Here is a 21,962-nt window from a genome sequence, read left to right on the forward strand (position 1 = left end):
TTAAGATGAAATTAATGGGAATTTAGTCACTGACTTTGTTGGAGTTGTTTGAGGGGTTTCTACATTCAATCTTGCTGAACACAGGTGAAAATAAAACGCTTTAGTTGTTAAATCCTTGAAATCCAGTATTTTCCCACTAGGGGAATGCATGGCCAAACTGGATATCAACACCAGTTTATGGTATCTGTGCTCCCATTTTATGGAGAGTCTTCCAGATCCAGAAAAAAAAAAATTTAAGATGTTTTCATATGATCATTTTGTTTGGGGAGGGAAGATTAAACTCCTTCTCTTCAAGGAAGTATAATTTTCTTAAACCTGCATTTATCGCCTGCTGTTCCTACTAAACCAGTGTTCAGTATTGCACAAGTGCAATAAAGGAGGCATTGAGCAATCTGAATTAACGTAACTTTTTTTTCTTTTTGTGTTTTCTCAAAAACATGAACAAACTAGTGGGATTGAAAAGTTCTTTGTTACTCAATTATCCATGCTTGTTCCTCAGACCTGCTCAAGTGTGTGTTTTCTTGGTAAGAGCATAGGAGTTTGCCTTTGGCTTCTATGCAAAACTGCCCAGATCCAGTGTAGTCCTAGAACTGTATAGATGGCATAGATAGCAGCCAAGCAGAGCAATACAAATACACTGGGTATTAAGTTCTTTACTTAGTTTTTAGCTCATTAGAAATGAATTTGGTTTAGTTTCTCTATATGTTACTGGACACCACCCAGGTGTATGCAAAACACAGTTTAAATAAACAGAAATATAAATTCAGTGTTTTCCTTCTCTAAATTGCACAGTAATTTCTCCTAGTAAATTAACTTGGTCTGAGTGGAAAGAGACTAAGTATTTTGAGGTAAATCCCCTGCCTGTAATTACATTTCAGTGCTTGAAAATTCAGCAAGTGGCTGATTTTTACCCAAAAATCATTTGTCAGAGGTGTTGGATAGACAGAGACAGACTTCCATTTATCTCTACACCAGTAACTATTCATACAACCAGCAACACAGAAAGCTTCCTAACCCTGCACTACCAATGGGTAAGGTGTCCAGGAGTAAGCTGGACTTCAGTTTCCAGCCTCGTTGAACTTTTTAGCCTTTCTCAGGAGACATCACTAAGCCACACTGGTACAGAACACTGTCTGTGGATGTGTCAAAAGAGCACTTACATAGAATCACTAGACAGGTCTTCTCATAGACAAATGATCTTCTTATGCATTGCATTCTTAGCACTAACTTTAGGACAATTTTTCTTTTCTTCCTCATTGACCTCAGACATCCAGATCAGAAGTGGTTATAATTCTCACAGGTGATTTAAGCTAGGAAGAGAACAGAGTTTGTGGTCCTTAAGCCTTTGAGGAAGTGAAAGATGTTCCACTAAGCAAGGCAGAGAAAGACAAATGCCTCCTGTTTTTTTCCTATGTGAGGAACTGCAAAGCACTGGCCTTGTGTCCAACTAAATGCCAGCTCCAAAGTATCCAAAGGCACCACTGATCTAAGCAAAATGAAACAAGCCTCTTCATCTACCCCCATTTCTTCTTTGCAAGTATTTCTCTACAAAACTGTGCTCATCCTGTGGACTCATTGCATCCTCAGGAAGACCTGCTGCCTGTGGAGTTCCTAAAATTTGACCCTGTCTTATCTTTTCAGTAACACTGAGAAGAGTTGTCACCTAAAGCTCCAGCCACTCCCCCCGCATGTGCTTTCCCCAGCTACGCCCAAGAGCCAGGCTTTTTTTCTCTTTTCAATAGTGCCTAGGTACCAGACCGCCAGCCTACATGCAAGAAGCAGTTCCTGAGCATTTGGTATAAAATGAGTCATAGAAAATCCTGCCTTTTCAGAATATGCTTCATTCCAATCAATTGAAAAGTGGAAGAGGAGTGCCACAGCTTCAGCTTTCTGCCGTTGTGATAGTGAAACTCATTTACACTACCAATAATCTGAACGGACTGAAGAAATGAACCTCATTGAAATGCAATGAAGGCTGTTAAATGTGCAAAATCTATGGTAATAGTAGGGCTTAATGCAGTTAAGTCTGTTTTAAAGTGGAAGTAAACTTTAGAAGAGAGAAAGCTGGTTTAAGCCTGAACACGTTGCCCCCCAAGGAACGTGGAAGTTTGCTCGCAGTGGTAGCTCCTGGCCCCGAGTTGGTTGCGCGCAGCCACCGAGCGTCCCCAAGCCTTGTCCCAGCGCAGCCGGCACTGCTCGCTGGGCCGGCCTCGCCCCCAGGCGCTGCTGCAGCGCCGAGACCGCGCCCGCACCCGCGGGGCCGCCGGGCGGGAGGGGCCGGGACCGCCGAGCCCGCCTTGCCGAGGGGCGGCGGGGGCCGCTCCCGGGCGGCTCCGCCGGCCGCCGCCGCGCCGGCTTCCCTCGGCTTTTCGCAGCACCTCCCTCGCCTGCCTCCGCCCCCCGACCAGTGGCTGTCCCAGCTGCCGGGGCCGCCGGCGCGCCTGCTGTGCCCAGTGCTGAGCGAGTGGCGCGGCGTGGCGGGGACGGGACAGCACGGACGGGACGGGCGGCCGCCCGGCGCCAGGTGAGCGGCTGCGGGCTCGCGGGAGCAGAGGCGGCCGGGGGCGTCGGGCTCCCGAGTGCGGGAGGGACGGGCAGCGCGGCGGCTGCGGGAATGGGAGTCGCCCTGAGCCGGGTGGTGAACGACTCTGCCGGGCCGGGCGGCAGAGGTGCGCGGCTCCCTTGGGATGGGCTTTCCCGCCGACTCTCCCGGAGAGACGAGCGAGGTTAGGGCGGGGAGGTTCCGCAGGGGCGCTGGTGGTGGGCGGAGGAGCGCAGGTCGGGGAGCTCCGACCTCCGCGGGCGAGTCCCGCGGCTCCCGCTTAGTCACGGATCCTCCCCTGGAGTGGCACTGCGGGTCTCGCCCGGACGGGGGGAGCGCGGCCCGGGGGGCTGAGGGGAGTCCCGCGGGCGGGCCGGGCCCGTTGGGACTCGCGCCGGGCCGGTGCGGGGCGAGGCCGCCCTGAGGGGCTGCGGGCAGCGCGGCCGGGCTTCGTCCTGAGCGGCGCCGCGCTGCTCAGCAGGTACAGCTCTCGGCGGGGCTGGTGGAAAGCTCTCCTTCAGCTCTCCAGTGTTAGCTTAAGTGCTTAATCAGTCAACGGCGAGAAACATTTAGTAACGGGTTTAAATTGGCCTAAAAAGCGACTGATTTTTGTAGAGGCGTTGGTGGGGTTTGAATGCGGTTTAGACGGAGAGAAAGGGTAGTGTCCCGATGGGGCAGTATGGCTAGACCGGGTCGGGGGTTGCACTCAAACCCGTTTTCTGTGGGAACAGGTGCAGAGAATATATTCAGCTTAATAGTTTTCCCTACTTCTTTTGCATACATTCTGCCAGGAACCTGTATCGCTGAAAGTGATGTCTTCAGAGTCACCTTTTGTGCACAATAATTATTTCGAGCGGGAGGGTTGTCTGGGTTGTTTTTTTTTTTTTTTTGGTTGGTTGGTTGGTTGGTTGGTTGGTTTGTTGTTTTGTTTTGTTTTCATGTTCACTGGCTAAGTGTACTAGAAGCATCCTTTCTTGACTGAATTTATTTTTGCTTTGGAAATACATAGGCTTCATCATTCATGGATAATATTTTTAACAGTACTGAACTCTGTTGCTTTACTGTGTTATTTTCTTATATTGATTTATGTGGAAATAGGGAATAAATGTTTGTAAACTAGTTCAAGATGTGTTTATCCAGCAAATTAAATGTGTAATTGTACAAGGCTAGGCTGGTTTGGACTTCCATGAAATCACAGAATTGGTATGGTTGGGAGGAACCACAATGGATCATCTGTGCCAACTCCCTACTCAGTTTGAGTAATGCTGAAGGTGTGTTGGAATGGGCTTCAACATGAGCCAAAACAGAGTTTACAACCTCCAGATCTAAGAGATATCAATCCCAAAGCAAATTAGTTGTGTCTTGAGTTCTGTCACTTGTACTGAAAAAGTAAATCTGGTGTTATGTGTGTCTACTCAGAACATGTTCCTCCCTGTTGCTTACATAGGCTGACAGAGCACATCATCACGAGAAGAGAACTGCACAAGCTGATACTCCTATTCTTAAGCTTTTGACCATAAGGGTATTCCAAGTAGAAAGCAGACTTCTGTAAATGTTTCCATGGGGGAAACAAGCAAAATTTGTTCCTCTGCTAGGTGACCAGTAGTGTGTTTATTGAATTAAACTAAAGAACGAAAAACATGTCTTTGCTTAGGAGGATCTCCAAGTACTTGTCTTCACTGAGGAAGCACACTTATAATTTAATGATGAAGAAAAATCTTTGAAGTGGAATGCTGTGAAAGAAGATGCAGGAAAGAAATTGCACATAAACAAAATTTGCTCAGATACAAATAGGGGCCACAAAATTTTCTACTTACACTGTAAGATAATGTTATGTCATTTTTACTATGGTACCAAGTGAAATAGTGTTATTGGTATCTTTATTAATATTACTTCAGTGTCTTAAGGTAATTCTGTAGATCAAATGGAGTTTGTTAGCACATTCTTTTTTTCTTCAGTGCCTTCCAAATTTAATGTTAAACTTCTGTTTCTTATACATCAACAGAAATTGGCTCAGATTAGGGCCAGTTGGAGAGAGATGAAGGACTATATTCCAATTCTCAAGTTAATTACTCCATTTACAGTTTTTGTGCTGTGAGTGCTCTTAGTCAGGTCTTCCACTAATAACTGTAGAGTGCTGGCAGATTGAGAAAGTTTGAGAGTTCATGGGAGAATAACTTTTGTTAAATTTGAATAATTTTTAGTTCTTAATATGTAACATGATCACTGGCCTTGGCAAAAGCAGTTTAGCTTTAAAACTTGAAAGTTTTAAAACACTTGAGTTTTATGTTTTCAGTGGAATATTAGATTAGATTATTTGAAGGCCAAAGTAAGGGTAGTTCATGCAAGTTATCTCATAGACTCCAGTGTAAAAATTAGCATGAATAAGTCATGTTATTTGCCCTGAAATGTTAGCTTTATGGTAAATAGTAAGTGGTTTTGTATATCTAGGTTCAGTTAAAAGCTTTGATTTTTTCCAGATGCAAGGATTTAGAGGATACTGATTCATTGGTAGGTGCTACTCAGCTTGTGAACATGAATGGAGTTGATAGTTTTGTTTGTTAGACAGATGTTCATGATTATGAGGGGCTTACTCTTTCCAGTCATAAATTCCTGGTGGAGTTACAGTTTGGAAAGGCTCTACAATTTCTCTATGAAAAAGACAGGCTTGTATAACTATATGGTATTAATAGGATTCAATTGCTTGGGAGCATTGCATTCCTTTTGTGACAAAATACCTTTGAAATTTATTGTTGTTCAGGATGGACAAAGGGTCTTTTGTAGCTGACATTAAATCAAAGAAAAAAATCCATCTCAAACTCTTCCCTGCACGAGTCACATGGATTTGTCTTCAGCTGTGAGCTGAATATTTTTTATGCCACAGGTATTCAACTTGTGAGTGCTACCTACATCAGATCCAGGACAGTTTTATTGTAGGTGTCGTGCAGTAGAACTGATACAAGATTTTAATAGTGTGTCAGGCAGTTCAAGTCCCCGACACAGCATTTTCTGTCTTTCTTCTATTGATGAGTTCTGTAACACAGAAATATAAATACTATTTGGCACAACAGCTGCTTTTCAGCTAGTGCCATATAAAAATGTGATTTTGTTGTTCTGTTCTAGGTCCTCTTCTGCTGGCTTAAATATGGTGTTCTTAACAGCTCAGAGAAAAAGTATAGTTAGTAACATCATGAGCTTATTTTTGTTTATTTAAAAAAAAAAACTGTAGAATGTCAGTTACAATAGATGAGACAGTAGATAGAAAATAAATACTTTATAAAGTTCCTCAGTCTACTTAAAATACTTTTTCAATCTGTAGAATTTATAGAAAATTACTAGAATTTATCACAGTATTTCTGTTTAGTGAAATTTACATGAGTACGTCAAGTGATACCTTAGTTACCAAAAAAGAACAACCCCTCACAAATTAAGTACTGTTTTCTCATTTGTGGTGTTCCTTAAAGGAATCATTGAGGAGTTAAGGTCTAAGAGATCCATCAGAAGGTTTACCAGAAGTTGTCATGTTTGACAAGTAGTGACACTTTTAGAAATGGTAGAATTAGAAAGACAAAGAGCAGTGTGATTCTGATAATTGTGGAAATGTTATTGTGCACACATAACAAAACTTACCTTTTACTGATACTTTTAGTGGTCAAAATATTCTCTTAGTAAGTCCCTTTCTTTAGAGAAAAAAGGACTGTGCCTCTCTGCCAGGATTTATTAGACATTTGAGCATGCCTGATTGTGAATGCTGCTAAATTTCCTGTTTAAGTTCTAAAGTTCCCAACCACACTTTGAATACCTGTTTCTTTTGCACCAAATTAATTATGGACATAAGCTGACTGAATGGGTTTCTCTTGGGCTTCATGTTTTGAAGTGACTTTGTTCCTCCATTATTTATCCATAGCATAGTCCGTGTGTTCATATAAGTTGGATTAAAAATGCTTTCCTTTTTTCACCCTTGTCTGTGTTTCGGCAAGTCAGCAATGTGATGATTGTGGTTTATTTCTGAGCAGGTAAATGACTTTTTTATAGAGATGATGATGGTCAAAAAAACCATGTGGAGTGTAGTTGTAAAAGTAAATTTTTTGAGCTGATACATTTGTGAGGGTGCACACAGGAAGAGTTCAGATTTAAATAAACTTTTCTGGAGCTGCTTTCAAGTCATCTACTCACCTATGTGATGACTTTCAAGTGTTTATGAATGTTTGCTGTTGACAAACTTGTTTCAGTTGTAATAGTCTAACATGGGCAGTAGTACCATCTCCTGTTCCTCTGCAGACACTTACATTGAACCTTGAGGAGGAGAAGTGCTAAAGGAGGCCCAGAATGCTGTTCTGGCATAACCCTGTTTCTTAGAATGTCTTAATAGAGGTTCCCTAAATATTTACCCCATGTGGAGACTGAAGTGCCAACGTGACTGTATTTCCTTAGGCTGTGTAGGGTAGTGGTGCCATATTTTAGATCAGAGTTTTAGTGGGACTTTGGAAGATGCTTGCTTCAGTGCAGCCATCCTTCCAAACTGATGAGTTTTATCTCTGTGGTACAAATTATTAGTTTTGGTCATTGGGCTGTTGACTGAAAAAGTCTGAGAGACTGCTATAAACCATCCCCACCCCCACTCTTTCAACCAAAAACCTCCACCAAATTCTCTGCTTCTTAGCTTCCAGAGAAATTTTAATGGCTGCAAGTGCAGGATCCAAGAGACCTGTTAAGTCCATAAAGTGAAGCTTAGGATGAAATCACAGTATAATTTATTTTTTAGGGTGTTGCTATTCAAGTCAAGAGAGCTTGGAAAAGAGAGTGGGGAAGAAAAATGTAAACTGAGCAGAAACAACTATTTACTTTTTATTTTCCTTCACTTACAGTAAGATGAAACTTTCAGAACTCTTTTTTTTTTTTTTTTTTTTTTTTTTTGTAAAGTAGGAAAATTGAAAGCATCAGCTGGACAGTCTACTTTTTGGCATGCCTGGCGCTCACCTGACACCTCACAGACTGCTTACTTTGTTCACTGATACGAATATTTGAGGTTTAGAAAAGTCTTTGTCCTTCTCTCTTTCTCTCTGCATCAAATCAAGTCCTGTAGCTGAATACAAAGGTTTTGAAAACTTTTTGTGTACTTTTTTGTGCTTATATCTCTGTATACCCTCTCTTATGCTTTTGTATGGCTCAAGGTGCATGCATAATGTTCTTTTAATCTTTTCTGATGTGCCAACCTTTGTGTGGTCTTCTACTCTGCAGAACACTTCTTGTTGCTTCCCCCCTCCATTAAACCTTTATACTTCCATACCCCAAAGTATTAGTGAAAATGTAAACAAACCTGTCTGAAATTGAAATAATCAGACTTGTGGCAAACATAACTACTTTTATTTCATCTTTGCTTGTTGTGCTTCACGAGTACTTTGTAAACTCTTTTAAGAGGAAACCTGCTCAGGCATTGTCAGTGAAAGGTTTTTTAGTTTGCTCTAGCATTAATAGAGGGTGTGGGTAAAACTGTGCTGTTGAGGGAATACACCATGCAGACAAGGATTTCCTGGATAGTGTAAAAGTTTTATAGGAGCTAGAGAAAGGTCTCTTACTCATCTCCCAGATGACTATTGGATATGAGGACCTGAAACATTTCCAGTCTGGGTAAGAGGGAACAAAACTTGCCTGTAATTGCTCCTTGTCCTATTTTTGCACTATATAGAGCACAAGTTGCTGTACAAGAGAATTAAGTACCAAAAGTGCAGGTTTTTTGGCCCTGAAGTCCATAATGGAGAGCCATCCAATAACATGTTCCACTCCCAAATCCTAAGTGATTCAGTTTGCTCTTTCACATGACGGGAGCTCTCTAAGGGGAGATCTGTGAGTTGAACTGAAGGCAGACCTTGGCTTGCACAGCTAGGCATTTATAAAATAAAATATATTAAAAAGTGTCCTGCAACAGTTGAAAGGCTAAACAAAAGAATGGATTTCTCAGAGAGTTCATCCTCCAGTTCTCTGAAGAACTCAATCAACCAGCTATGAGTTTTGCAGATGACTGATGTCTGTGCTTAAATGGCTTGTTGCTGTCTGTAAACCAACTTATTAAAAAGTAAAATATTTAATATCTTAGAAAACAGTAATGATTTATGTCAGAAGGAAGGTCCTTGAACTTGCACGTATTACCATTACAGTCTTAGAAAAAGCTGGTGTTTTACATAAAGTGAATATATAGAATACAGTTTTTACAGACATGATTAACACTGGAGAAAATTAATGAAATCCAAATTATTATCAGACAGTAATAATCCTATTACTGTCTTCTGGAAAAACACATAAGAAACCCCCCCATGGAACAACATTTTGAACTCAATGGTGCTACTTCTGCTGTTAAGTCAGTAAATTCTGTATGTGCCAAGATTTACTGTGACACAATAGTTTCCAACATAAGCGTCCTCCCTATTACATCTAAGCTGCTTCAACCAAAATGTAAAAATAAAATGAAAACTTCACTGCATTTTGGTTCCAGTCTGGAAAATTTAAGGAGCTGATGGAAGAAGTCTACAGTCTTGCATTCTCAAAGGAAAGACATCAAGAAGTTTTCATACCTGCGCAGTTTGATGTGTTTCTCTTCCTTCTTTTAGCCTGTTGTCACCTGGTATAGACTTGAATAAGGCAGAATATCACAGAAGAGCAGCCAGAAGCTTACCATTCCTTATTATCCTCCTCCTAAGCAGTAGCTTCTATAAATTTGGGAAATATTTTTATTGAAATCCACAATCTTAGTAGGGGATGAATACAGAAGATTGAATGATACCCAAAGAACATGGATTAAATAAGTGTGGCTTAAGCAAAGCAGTTTGAGGTGCAGCAGTAGACAGCATGATTGGAAGTAAATGAATGATTACTTTGGGACATGATTTCCAACATAAGGTTCTGTAACCAGCTGTTTATGCATTGGCAGTGAGAACCTGCTCTGGCTAAAACTTAGCATAAAAGAACTAATAGTTTATTAAATGTCAAAGACCGCCAGTAAATATGTATTTTCAACAGGAATTGTGAAATTTGGATGTGAAATTTTTCCAAAAGTGATGTAACAAAATACGTTACAGAACACAACGGCTGTATTTATGTTTTGCACTTTCTTTGGCTTTAGTCCCATGAAAATATATCTGCTGTACTACAAGGCAAGCAGTTGCTGAAGGTAAGTGTTAAATGTCTTGATATATCCCCTATGGGTGCACACTTGGAAAGTTGTAAAGTAAAATAGCAGGGCATGAGCTAATTGTTAATTATAGGAATACAGACTTCTTTTTTATACCATCTTCCTGTCTTTGTTTCCACTAACCTCTGTAATTTGCAGAGTGTGATATTAATGCAGAACTGTGACATGTATAACACAACAGACAAAAAAAAGTCCAATTTTTCAAAATTTGTTTGTTCATTTGTTTTAAGAAAAGCACTCTCAATTATAGTTTGACTTTCAAATTAGTAAGATGGTGTGAAATGTTGTAAGACCTGGGTACAAGGTTGTTGTTGGTCAAAATAAGACACTCTTCATGGAGAGCAAACAGGACATAACAGATTTATGCCTGAGCCTTTGATTTCTATTTTCTGAATTTTCATTTTTTCTGCTGACCATAAAGAAATGTAACCACTTAGTTGTAACTGAGAAAGCGAAGCCAGCTGGTTACATCTTTACCTGAAGTCTGTACACAGAGTTCTTTCCCACACTTGGGTAGCTCAGTAACTGTTGTGCTTAATTAGATTTGCTTGATATACACGTGAAAATTTTTCATCCTGCTGCAAAAACTATGAATAATTATTCTGGGCTCCCTGAATCACACTGTATTCATCTATTATGAAAAAGAATACAAATGTTCATTTGAACACATGAGCAAATTAATAACAAATGAAAATAATCACTTATGCCTGCTTCTGTAATGTTCACAACTATATATCTGCAATTACATTACTGTTCAGGATCATTAAGAATAAAAATTTAGGATTCTAATACAGAAAAGTGTTTAAATAAGTTTTAGAAGAACATAATGACCAAATGTTTTGGGATGTATCATATGATCTTTATTTGAATAGATATGGTGAAATTGTATTTTATATCTTGCTTTTTTCTTAAAAAAAGTACCGAAGATTTTTCTTTGGTAGTGTCTAAACAACATTGTTGCAAAAATAAAGGAACTCAAATATTATTTTCCCAACTCTTTTAATTGTATATTTTATATGAACATTGGAACAAGTCTTGAACTAGTGTAACTCTTCAAAGTCTTGCAAAAAGTCAGTTGAGCTGACCATGTTAGTATTTCACTTTATTTTCCTGTTATCTGGATTTTATTGCTTTGCCTGGGATCATTAATTTTCCTTCATAGCTTTGAATAGTTTTGGAGTTCTTGATGTGACTGTGTTCAGTCAGCAAGAAGCTCTGACTCTGTCCCTACTTGTCTTTGCCAGGCCCAACTCTGGAAGTGAGTACAATGTCAAAAAACCCCAGATGAGACAAAAACCTAAATGTACAGAAAATATTTATTACAGCCTTTTGTTTAAATACTGGTCAAATATTAGCAAAGCTCCCTCTGAAATGCCAGAGTTAGAGGAAGGTCCATTCAAACTCCTTAGGGCTACAGAGTTCTTAGACAGGGCTGGAGTCAGTACCAGGAATTTCTTGGCTCCTGTACTCAAATTTAGGCTTTTGTAATGCAGTTTTTATTTCTGGGGGTGGGACACTAACATCATTGTCTAATGGGCTCTGCCAAACAAAACAGAAGGCACGCTTGGTGGTTCAGGAGTAAACCTCTGCCCTAGTCAGCTCATTTCACGTCTTATCTATTTGCAGGAGTGAGGCTTAAGGAGAAAACAAAAAGCAGGGAATGTAGGCATGTTCTCAATGAGTATCATATGTGTTACAAAGCAAGCAGCTTGCCTCATTACTTACCAGTATCAATGGCTACACTGGGTGGATGCCACTGAGCATTTTTGGGCTCCATCCCATTCACATTTCAACTCTTGGTGTCTAGGTAGTAGAGAAAAGGGATGCTGGAACTTGTGTTTGTTTTGTTGTCTAAATACATCCATACTATGGATGGATGGTTTAGTGTACAAAAGATTTCCCCATAAAATGAAAGAATAGATATGCAGCTTGGTTTTGCTTGGAAATGACCTAATTTGAGACTAGACTGGGAAATGTAAATAAGCAAAGAAAGGAAACAGTTTTTGGATGAGCATCTCTTTTAACCCTAGGAAATTTCACTGTAAATGCACAGTCATTGAAGTTGTCAGGTATATTTAAGCGCAACAATTTTCATTATCAGATTCTTAGGCTAATTCATTTAATTCTGCTACTTAGGTTGCTGATGGAACGACTTTATTAATACATGATTTTTAGGCATTCAGAGAAGCAAGTGGAGGACCGGTTTGAACATGTTTCCTGGGGATCTTTAGAAAGCTAGCCCACCATTGACATTTCTGTCCTTTTTTTTACTTGTTTTTATTTGGTTTTGATCTGTTCCTGCATAGGAATGGGTATATTAGGTATGACCATTGTTTTAGAATATGATTTATTTTGTCAGCTTTTTTTTTATTTGTTAGAAGAATTTATTTTTGTATTTGTTATTGCATGTTGCATAATTCTTGAAACTACTGGCAACAATGTTGCAATGCTCTTTTTTTTTTAAAGTCTTTCCTTTATGCTTTCTATGCCATGTTGCTATATTGTTATAATTTATTTGCATGTATGTTTAATAAATTTTCAAGGTTTCAATTACTTAGCAACTTCACTGATTTTTAGTTTATTCCTGTGGCACTTCTCTGACAGAGTTCAGCCCATAGTAACCATTGTAAATTAATAAATGTTTACATTTGTGTGAATCTCCTAAAAACATTACATTTTAGCCCCAACCTTAAAAAAAATTTAAAACTCCTGAAAGAGTTCACCATTTAGCAATGCCTGAAAAGAAGGGAAGCTACAGCAGCCTGACAGAGCACGAGCAGAAGTACAGTGCAGTTTGTGAGCAGTGTGGGTGCTAACCAATGCACTTGCACATGCACCCAACTTGTGATGGCCGAGTTAAACTTCTGGTGTCAGGCAGAATGCTCTGATCTGCCCTAAGGATGATGCATGGAAGATACTCAATATTTAAGGTTTACTGCTTTGCATGTTTCGATAATCAGCTACAGAATCACTTGCCATTATGTATCTAAACTTTTCTATATAAGAAAAAAGCACCTGAATGTTTCTTTCAGCATGCAAAATATTCAGATGCACCTTTTTTTGAAAAGATCTTAAAAAAAAAATCATACAACAGCATCTCTTATAATAGGAGGTATATTCTTTGTCCTACACATTTTCTTTTGTCCTGTTGCTCACATTAAACAGAAACGTGGACAAACCAGGTTTTCATGATATTGTTCATGAACTTGCTGCCCACAGTCATTTGTGGCTGTTAAAGTGTCACATGAGAGAATGTGAGGGTAGTGGACTGAAGAAATGCTTTCTTACATACTTACTGAGATTATTAAAGCTTTTGGACAACCTTTCCAGGATTGCTCTGTCAGCTTTTGTTTGGGTTTTATGTTGTGTGCGAATCTTTTGAACGGGTTTGTTTGTTTGTTTTTCAAATGCTGAATGTCTTATTTATGCAAGGAGTCATGGCCATGCTCTGATGTGTTTGTAGTCTTTGGAGAATTAGAGCTTGGATGGGTTTTCTTTGGTTTTGAGTTTTTTTTTTCCTTTCAGCAAATATCTCTTTCTCGCTTAGTGTCTTGGCAATATACAGAGTATCTATGCATTTCTGTGTAATATATGCCCAATAGTATAACAGTGTTGAGAAGATTTATGCTCATGTTGGAAGCATATTTTGTCATAATGTCCATACACCTATATGTTTTCTAGTCATTGTGGTTTATTTATTTATCTGTTTATTCTAGAATGGTTGCCTGGGAAAAACAGCACTGCTGTGTTGGCAGAATACAGGAGATTTTCTTGAGATTCAGGATTGTTCAAGCAGTTCTTTTACTTCAGTTGTTCTTGGCTACAGCAAGCAAAGGTAAGAGAATTTTTTCCTGATTTGTCTAGTGTTGGTATTCTAAATAAACACCATTAGTCTTGATGAATAGGACTTTTGAATATATTCAACCAGGCAAGTTTTTGCCTCTTGAAATCAAGAGGAAGAACTGTCACTAACAAGAAATGAAATAGTTGGTGCTTAGCAGTTTGGATGTTTTTTATGTTTTCATAAAAAATCGTTTGTAGTAACTTCTTCTAGGCTATGGATGAGGAGAGAACCAAAACACAATTTGTAATAACAAGACAAATTATTGCTGGGTTTTTTTGAGCTGGAAGTGTTACTATTTTCAGAACATGTTGTTAAATCTTTTACACTGCTCTTACAAAAACACCACAAGATCCTTTGAGCTTTGCTGTATTTAGGGTGTGTGTGAGTGTAGAACATCTTCATTGATCTTGGTTGTGGATCTTAATATGGCTAAGGAAAAGGTAGTAAGGCCCAAAACATGTAACAGAAATGAAGTATTTGAACTTGGCAGTTTATGCTCTTTATGTAACAGTAAATGAATAATAAATTCATAAGGTTCTTGTGGATAACTGACGTGGTGATGCTTTTGTGTAAGGTTAAGTAGAATAAACTGAGGTCAAATAATTTGTGTTTTTTCGTAGCTGATCTATAAACTGATTGTTAGTCTGTTACTGCTTTGGAACTCAGCAGATAAAGATAATAGTGCTTGTCATTCATAAAGCTTCCTTATATCAATAGTGTGTAGTGCATTTATAATGTTAATAATGTCTTAGTGTATTAAAAAATTGGAGCGTTTTTTGCTGTATACTTAATGGCTAGTTTCAGAACCTTCTTTCTGTGTGTCATGGCATGTTATTTTACTCTAGGTCAGAGCTTGCAGTTCTGATTTAGTGCCTGATTTTTTCAATTTAAGTATGCCTGCTTAACAACATTGTACAAACAATGAGGTTTCATGGTTTACAGACTAGATTAGTTTTGACTCTAATTCTCCAGATACAGTAACTTTTACAAAATGTTTCTATTGAGACAGAATCTCATTCAGGTGATAAACCTGATGCTAAGATGGAGAGGTATTAACCTCTTGTACTTTAAATAGCAAAAAGGACAGAGCCGCTCAGCAGATGGACAGATGTCATAGAAGAGCTTTTCCAGGGAAAATTTAACTGTATCTAAAGTTCTGAAGAAGCAAGCAAAGAGGGATTTCATTTTTCACCTTTGTATCACTTACAACTGTCATTAATCATCAAGGAAAGCTAAACTGACACAAGAGCGTGTTTATGTTTTCCCCCTATTTTATTGGAGTGTTTTGGTTTTAGGCTGTCAGCAGTTAGTACTGTCAGCAGCATCTCTACTCAGCTCTCTCATCTGACGTGTCAAAGTATGTTTGTGTTCTCCAAAAAACATGAAGAGAGAAGAACTTCCTGTGTTCTTTTTGATGCTCAGGATGCTGGATAATGTCATATTGTTTGTCCTCAGCTAAACAAATAAAGCTGTGAATGAAAAAGAGGGATGAAACTGATTTTGGGGAAACAGTTCTTAGCTTCAGATTTTAAAATATTCAACAGAATCAAGTGACCCACACATAGAAAGTTTAGAGTTTTAGACTTTTTATAAAACAGTTATGAGCTCCAGATGGAATATGTGAGTATACAAGAGTCTTTTGACATTATTTTAATGGATTATAGTGAGCCAAATGTGTCACAGGTGGCAAACACTTGCAAGGAAGTTAATCGTTACTAGTTAAAAGCCAGATTATGCAGACATATAAACTTGTGACTGTTTTTATTTAAGAGAATACCTGACTGTATTAATGCTCAGCTGTGTACTGATCCAGTGGTTATTAGTTATATAAGGAAAATAACACTGGTGCTTATGTACTAAGACAATCTGCTCCTGTAGGTCTAATTCTTAATACCTACAGTTGGCTATCTCTTGTAACGATGCCAATTATCACTGTCTAAAAATGTTTAGAAAAAAGAAAGAGATGCAGTTTTGGTTTATGTTGTCATTCTCAGAAAATTAATTTTAAACATTTGGAAATATGTGCATACTTTTCAGGATTTCTTTTAGGGCTTAAGAGAACATGCTTATTAAATACATGCTTTTAGCTTAAGTGAGGGCAAAACCCCCAGGATTTGCATCTCTTAGAGATAAATATAGTAAGAAGAAAAAATTTTCATTTCTGAAAAGGCTTATGTGCCCAAATACAGCAAAAGACATTGAATAGTCAGCCCATGATTGCTGCTGAATGGAGTTTCCTTCACTCCATATTGTGGGTTTTTTTTTGTTTGGTTTTTAGGGTTTTTTTTTTTAATTATTATCGTTATTTATATTTTCCTTACTCTGGATTTTTCTTACTCTGGAGCTGTTTGAAGCATTCTTTCCCTTATGCTCCCTTTTCTGTGCTATGGTGATAAAGGTGTGTTCATGGCTACTTTTCTGAATTTATTGCATTGTCTGAATGCAAGGAGACTACAGGAATGCCTCTGTTAGAGCACAGGCAGTTCCAGCTCCTCGGTTCCATGGTCAAGGGTGGGTCACAGCCTACAACCACCGTTGCTAGAGAAAGTAAGTGATGATTAACGGATCTTCTAAAGGCTTTACTGTAATGTCATCTCCTGCTTACAATGCATCCACCCACATGTCAAGGAGACTTAGTCAAGATAATACTGATAATTAATTTCTAACATAATGCTATACTGCACTCACTTGGAACAACAAAGTGCATTTTCTGACTATGATTACAATTTCCTTTTCAGCATTCTTTGGGTAGATAAAGCATATTAAAATTTCCAGCCTATCTTGCAACAATTCAGATAGCGTTGGTATCCATTCTCTTAATTTTGGCATTGCTTCTTGGCACTTTTTTTTGTGATTGTTTAGAGCAAAATGGGCCAGCTTTCTAGAAGAGTAGACCTTTCTATATAAACACTTTTCTTAGTTTGAATTAATTCTTTAGACCTTGCATATTGATCAACAACAGTCTTTTTGGATTATGTAAAGCAGACCAGAAGAATCATCAGCAGATTGATCTCATTTTGCATAATTTCTGTTGGCTATCTGTCTTACAACTGTTTAAATCTACAAGTCTATGTCCACTCTGGCTCCCTTGACAACTTTGAAGTCACAATTCCCCTAAAGAATGTAATAGAATGTGGCGGCCCTTTAATCCACTGTTGGCATATCAACACTGCTTTAATGCCTAACCTGAAATCAAGCCTCTCTCAGAATTCATTCACTTCCAAAACCAAGTCTGCTGATGATACTTCAAGTTTTGATTAGTATTTTTGCTCAGGAATGGAATTCCAGTCTGTCAATTTGGATAGTTAACAATAACTTCAAGTTTTGAAGCTGTGTCAGGAAACTTCCTTTACCAGTCAATTTCTACTTAATAATGAAAGACTTGAGCAATTTTTTTATTTGGAAAGATTGTGTCACCAGTATTGGCACGTAACTAGCTGGCTATTTCCTTTATAAAATTGGTTTCCTTATGACCTGTCCATGCTGTCAGATGGACATCTGTTTTAATTTTACCTAAAAAGGTAGGTATATTTGAGCCCCCATTTTGAAAAATCTTACATTCTGTGATACTTTCCCCTCCCATCCAGTCTTCCTCATCCAGCTTTTAAGTAATTTTAAAAATTAGTTTTCCATACTGAAGTATTCTTAGCTGGGTATCCCAGATTTTGCTTTCAGACTCTGACAAGTGGCCAAATTGAATGAGTGAATTAATGCTTCAGGGTTAGGCAGGGGAGGCTTGCTGTTGGGTAAAAGTATGTCTTTCTTCTCCTTTGCCATTTGGAACCAATCTAAGTATTAACTCACCATTCAGAATCCACTGTCTGCTAGTTAGGATTTTCACCTAATTTTAGCCTGTACCCAGAGAATTTTTGTTTGGTCTATGGCCTTGCATGGCACTTCTGTCACGTATGTTGAACTTCAGGAACGATTCCAGGTTGTGAAAAATGCCTGCAAGCTTCTGCTAGTTAGCATCATGGAGAGACTCTCAAATCTATAAGGTGCAACGAGAATAGGTATCAATGACTTTCCTTGAAACTGGATTGATACATTTTCTGTTTCAAACATTTCTGGTAGCTTCTGCCTATCAAGTTGCACTTGGAAGTTAGGAACTTTCTCCTTGTTTTCCCTTGTTGCTGTTGAAAAATAAATTTGAGAGCCTGCAGGTCAAGAGACAGAAAAGTTGTCAGAACTGGCCTGATGAAAGCTGGTGCTCTGGTTGCCTGAGAACATTACAGAAGAACTGGCTGTGATCTTGACAGCTAACTAGAACTATGAACATAATCTACCCTGGAAAAAAACCCTGATCCAAGTTGCCTGGAAGTTTTTCTTCTTACAGAGGAACTAATGGAAAAGGTTTTTTCCTATGCTGGACGATCTTTTTCTGCTTTCCAACCCTGACCAATCATGATTAATCCTATACATCCTCTGGAGTGTACATAAAACCTCTGCATATATTGATAAATAATTACCTCCTTAAAGATGTCAGTAGTGTGTTCTCTTGCACTGGCTGAACATCTGTTTCATTTTTCTGTTGTTCCATTTCATGTTCCAAAGGAACTTTTTCTTATTTTGTTGCTGCTGCCATGATAAGGATTATGCGATTCAAGTGTGCATATTTCCACAAAATAAGAGTCAGCTCCAAAGATTTCACATCTACAACCACAAAAGTCTGTCCTTTCCTGTACTGGGACAATGGAAGAAATGAGGCACCTACAAGAACTGAACAGTTATGCTCAAGTTTCAGTGTTTGGGGCATCTACTTGTTTTATAGGGAAGGTGCCTGCTGGACCTGTTGTTTATGAACAGAGAGGTTTGGTGGATGATGTGATGGTTGGAGGCCTCAGCAATTACAAAATTACTAGCTTTCGATTTTTGGAGACTTAAGGAGGGGACTCAGCAGAACTGCCACCTTGGACTTCGGGAAGGGAGACTTTGGCATGTTTAGGGGATTGGTTGATGGAGTCCTTTGGGAAGCAGCCCTGAAGGGCAAAGGAGTCCAGGAAGGCTGGACATTCTTCTTCAAGAAGGAATTCTCAAAGGGGCAGAAGAGGCTCATCTCCTGCTGAAAGATGAGCCAGTGGGGAAGATGACTAGCCTGGCTGAACAGAGAGCTTTGGCTGGAACTCCGGAAAGAAGAGTTTATAACCTTTGGAAGAAGGGGCAGGAAACTCAGGAGGACTACAAGGATGCCTTAAGATTAGGCAGGGAGAAAATCAGAAGGGCCAAAACCCAAGTAAAATTTAATCAGGCTACTGCCATAAAACCCAAAAATGTTTCTATAAATACAAAAGGGTGAAGGAGAATATCCAGCCTTTATTGGATTAAGGGGGAAATGTGGTGACAAAGGGTGAGGAAAAGGCTGATGTACTTCATGCTTTCTTCATCTTAGTCTCAGAGTACCCAGCCCCCTGAGCTGGAATACAGGGATGAGGAGCAGAATAAAGTCTCAGTTGTGTGAGGTTCGACAAGACCAAGTGCCAGGTCCTGTGCTTGGGTTATAACAACCCCATGCAGCACTACAAGCTTGGGGAAGAGTGGATGGAAACTGCATTACAGAAAAGCATCTGGAGGTGCTGATCGACAGCTGCTGAACATGAGCCAGCTGTGCCCAGGTGGCCAAGAAGGCCAATGGCATCCTGGCCTGGGTCAGCAATAGTGTGGCCAGCAGGACCAGGGCAGTGATTGTCCCCCTGTACTTGGCACTGATGAGGCTACACCTCAAATCCTGTGTTCAGTTTTGGGCCCCTCATTTCAAGAAAGGCATTGAGGTGCTGGAGTATGACCAGAGAAGGGTAGTGGAGAGCTGGTGAAGAGTCTGGAGTACAAATACAATGAGGAGCAACTGAGAGGGACCCTGGGTTGTTTAGCCCGGAGAAAAGAAGGCTCATGGGAAACTCTATTGCTCCCTACCTTAAAGGAGGTTATAGCCAAATGGGGATCTGTCTCTTCTCTAAAGTAACCAGCAATAGGACAAGAGTGAATGGCCTCAAGTTGCACCAGGGGAGGTTTATACTGGATACTAGGAAACATTTCTTCATGGAAAGGATTGCTAAGCATTGAACCATGGTGCAGAGGGAAGGTGCATCCCTGGAGGTGCTTAAAGGGTGTGTAGATGTGGCACTTGGGGATATGGTTGACAGCTAGACTTGATGATCTTGGAGGTCTTTTCCAGCCTAAATGATTCTGTGATTCTACATAGTCATCCTTGTTCTTGGGCATAAGTTTTACTTCAAAGTTTTCATGAGCAGCTAGGATTTATTGACTGCCTCCAAATTTTTCACTTCCCTACCACAAAAATAAATCTAAAGGAGTAGCTTACAAGATTGTTTCTTAATGTGTTGTTTTGAAAATTCCTAGGAAAATGCCGAGAAACAGTACTATATGGAAGAACAACTTTTATATAAAGGATCTTTTTTAAGACCTAAAGGTTTTACAAATCACCTTTTCTTTATTTAGATCAGGAGGATTTCCTAGGGCGATACAAAGCCGTCTTTAAGACTGCGTGTGAAGATCCTTGGAGTATGTCATCAAGAATTTCTCTGCATCCCTTGAAAGAATTCCTTGTCTGTGTGCACCTCAAGCTGTATTCCTCAAATAGTCCATGGACAGCGTATGTATATGCTGAAAAAACTCTTCATGCCAATCTCTCTGCAAATAAGTATGATCTTGGACTTACAGGAGATCATGGGAAATTGAAGATATGGTTGTTTGGAAAACAAATAAACATAACAGTAAGACTTCGTAAAAACACGTGGAACCAAATATGTATCCAGTGGAAAAGTGACAATGAGGAGATGAAGGTATACATAAATGGAACAGAAAAATTTCACAAGAAACTAGATGGGAAAGTTTGTTTGCCTGGAAAAGGCCAGTTCTTACTTGGCTGTTCAAAGCTTCAAGGTACAGCTGCATCACCTCGCCAGGGTATGACTGGGGAGCTGTACCTGTTCAGAATGTGGGACAAGGCAAATATAACACAATCTAAGGACTGCCAGGATAGTGGTGTTATACGCTGGAGAGGGGAGGATTGGACCTATAACACAACAGTAGAAGAGGATAACTCTTTACAATGTGGTAAGTACCACTGCACTGCTTTCGAAATAGTAATTCAGTCAAAAGTTGATCTGAGTGTGTCTAGCATTTCTCTTCCAGTTTTTACAAAGTCTCAGTCTATTAATAATTTCTAAAATCAAAATCAAATTCTTGATGAGATCATGTGAGGACCTGCAGCTTTTGCTAGTTTTTATCCAAATGAAAAAGTATAGCATCAGTCCTTTAAAGACTTTCAACTTGCTTCAACTTTTCTGTCTATCAACCATTTGTGTAATATGAGAGCAGGATGCATGCAACTAAAACTCCGTGGAGTACTGGGGCATGTAGCAATGTCATCTTAAAATAATTAATTTACACATTTTCTGTTCAGGAAATAAATACAGAGGAAAGCATTGCTGGTTCTCATTCTGCACATTTGCTGGGTCAAAGCTTCAATAAGTGCAACTTTTCACTGCTTCAATTGGCACATTACACCATCTGCAGCTGGTAGGGTCTACATCTGCAAAAAATTATAGGAGGATCCAATTTCTTTATCAGTATCAGTAATGTCTCCTTTATTAAAATGACCCAATGGTTTCCCACACATTTCTCAAATTTTCCCTCTTCCTTGAAGAAGAACCATAAAAACCTTTGAATCAAACCAATCGAAGATGTTATTTTCAGAGAAACTGAGTTCAAGCAAGAGAATCCTATTTTTAGCTTTTACTATCATATCTGTTGGCAAAAACTATGAACTTGAATCAAGCTTTGATGGAATACAATTTGTAAATCATAGGAAATTATATTATCCCCCAAGAGATTTTAATGTGACTAGCTCATTTATTGTTTCCTAGAATTTTTATATAGCATCATTGATTCAGTTTAAATGTGGCACCAGTCTTAATCTTCATCACCTTTATCCTTAAAAAATGTACCTATCTATTTCATGCAGATTCAAAAATATGTTTTATTTATGTAATCTTATAACCACTGCCTGACTAGATTCAGTGTCTTAGTAAGGGCAGTAAAATAAGGTGACCAGATTTCTTTTTCTGGAAGAGAAAGAAATCTGTCCAACAAACCAGGATTCGTGGAGAATGCTGCTAGCACTGGTTTGTAATGTATGAAATACCTTTGGTAGCCTTGATGCTGTAGTTGAGAGCACATCTTCTTTGTTGGGTTGTGTGACTTGTGAAAGGAGCTGAAGGAAGGCTGTCTTTCTTTTACTTATGTCTGGCTGTGCTTGAAGGAACACAGTCCTAAGGCTGCAAGGAGGAACAGTCTGTCTACCAGACATACAAAGGAAGTCTGAGAGAGGTATGTCTGGACAGTGGGGGAAATCTCAGTCAGAGTGG

General features: G+C 39.2%; 1 protein-coding gene across 1 annotated transcript in view; it reads left to right on the forward strand.

The window, feature by feature from the left end:
- The first annotated feature begins 2,436 nt into the window (after positions 1–2,436).
- ADGRG2 (adhesion G protein-coupled receptor G2) overlaps positions 2,437–21,962 on the forward strand; it is a 57,503-nt gene continuing 37,977 nt past the window's right edge. Inside the window, exons 1-3 of the mRNA XM_053971528.1 lie at positions 2,437–2,524; positions 13,448–13,566; positions 20,032–20,649. Coding sequence (XP_053827503.1) covers positions 13,449–13,566; positions 20,032–20,649 — 736 coding nt within the window. The 5' untranslated portion in view covers positions 2,437–2,524; position 13,448. The remainder of the gene's footprint in view (positions 2,525–13,447; positions 13,567–20,031; positions 20,650–21,962) is intronic.

Source organism: Vidua macroura, chromosome 2, assembly GCF_024509145.1.
Source record: "Vidua macroura isolate BioBank_ID:100142 chromosome 2, ASM2450914v1, whole genome shotgun sequence".
NCBI lineage: Eukaryota > Metazoa > Chordata > Aves > Passeriformes > Viduidae > Vidua > Vidua macroura.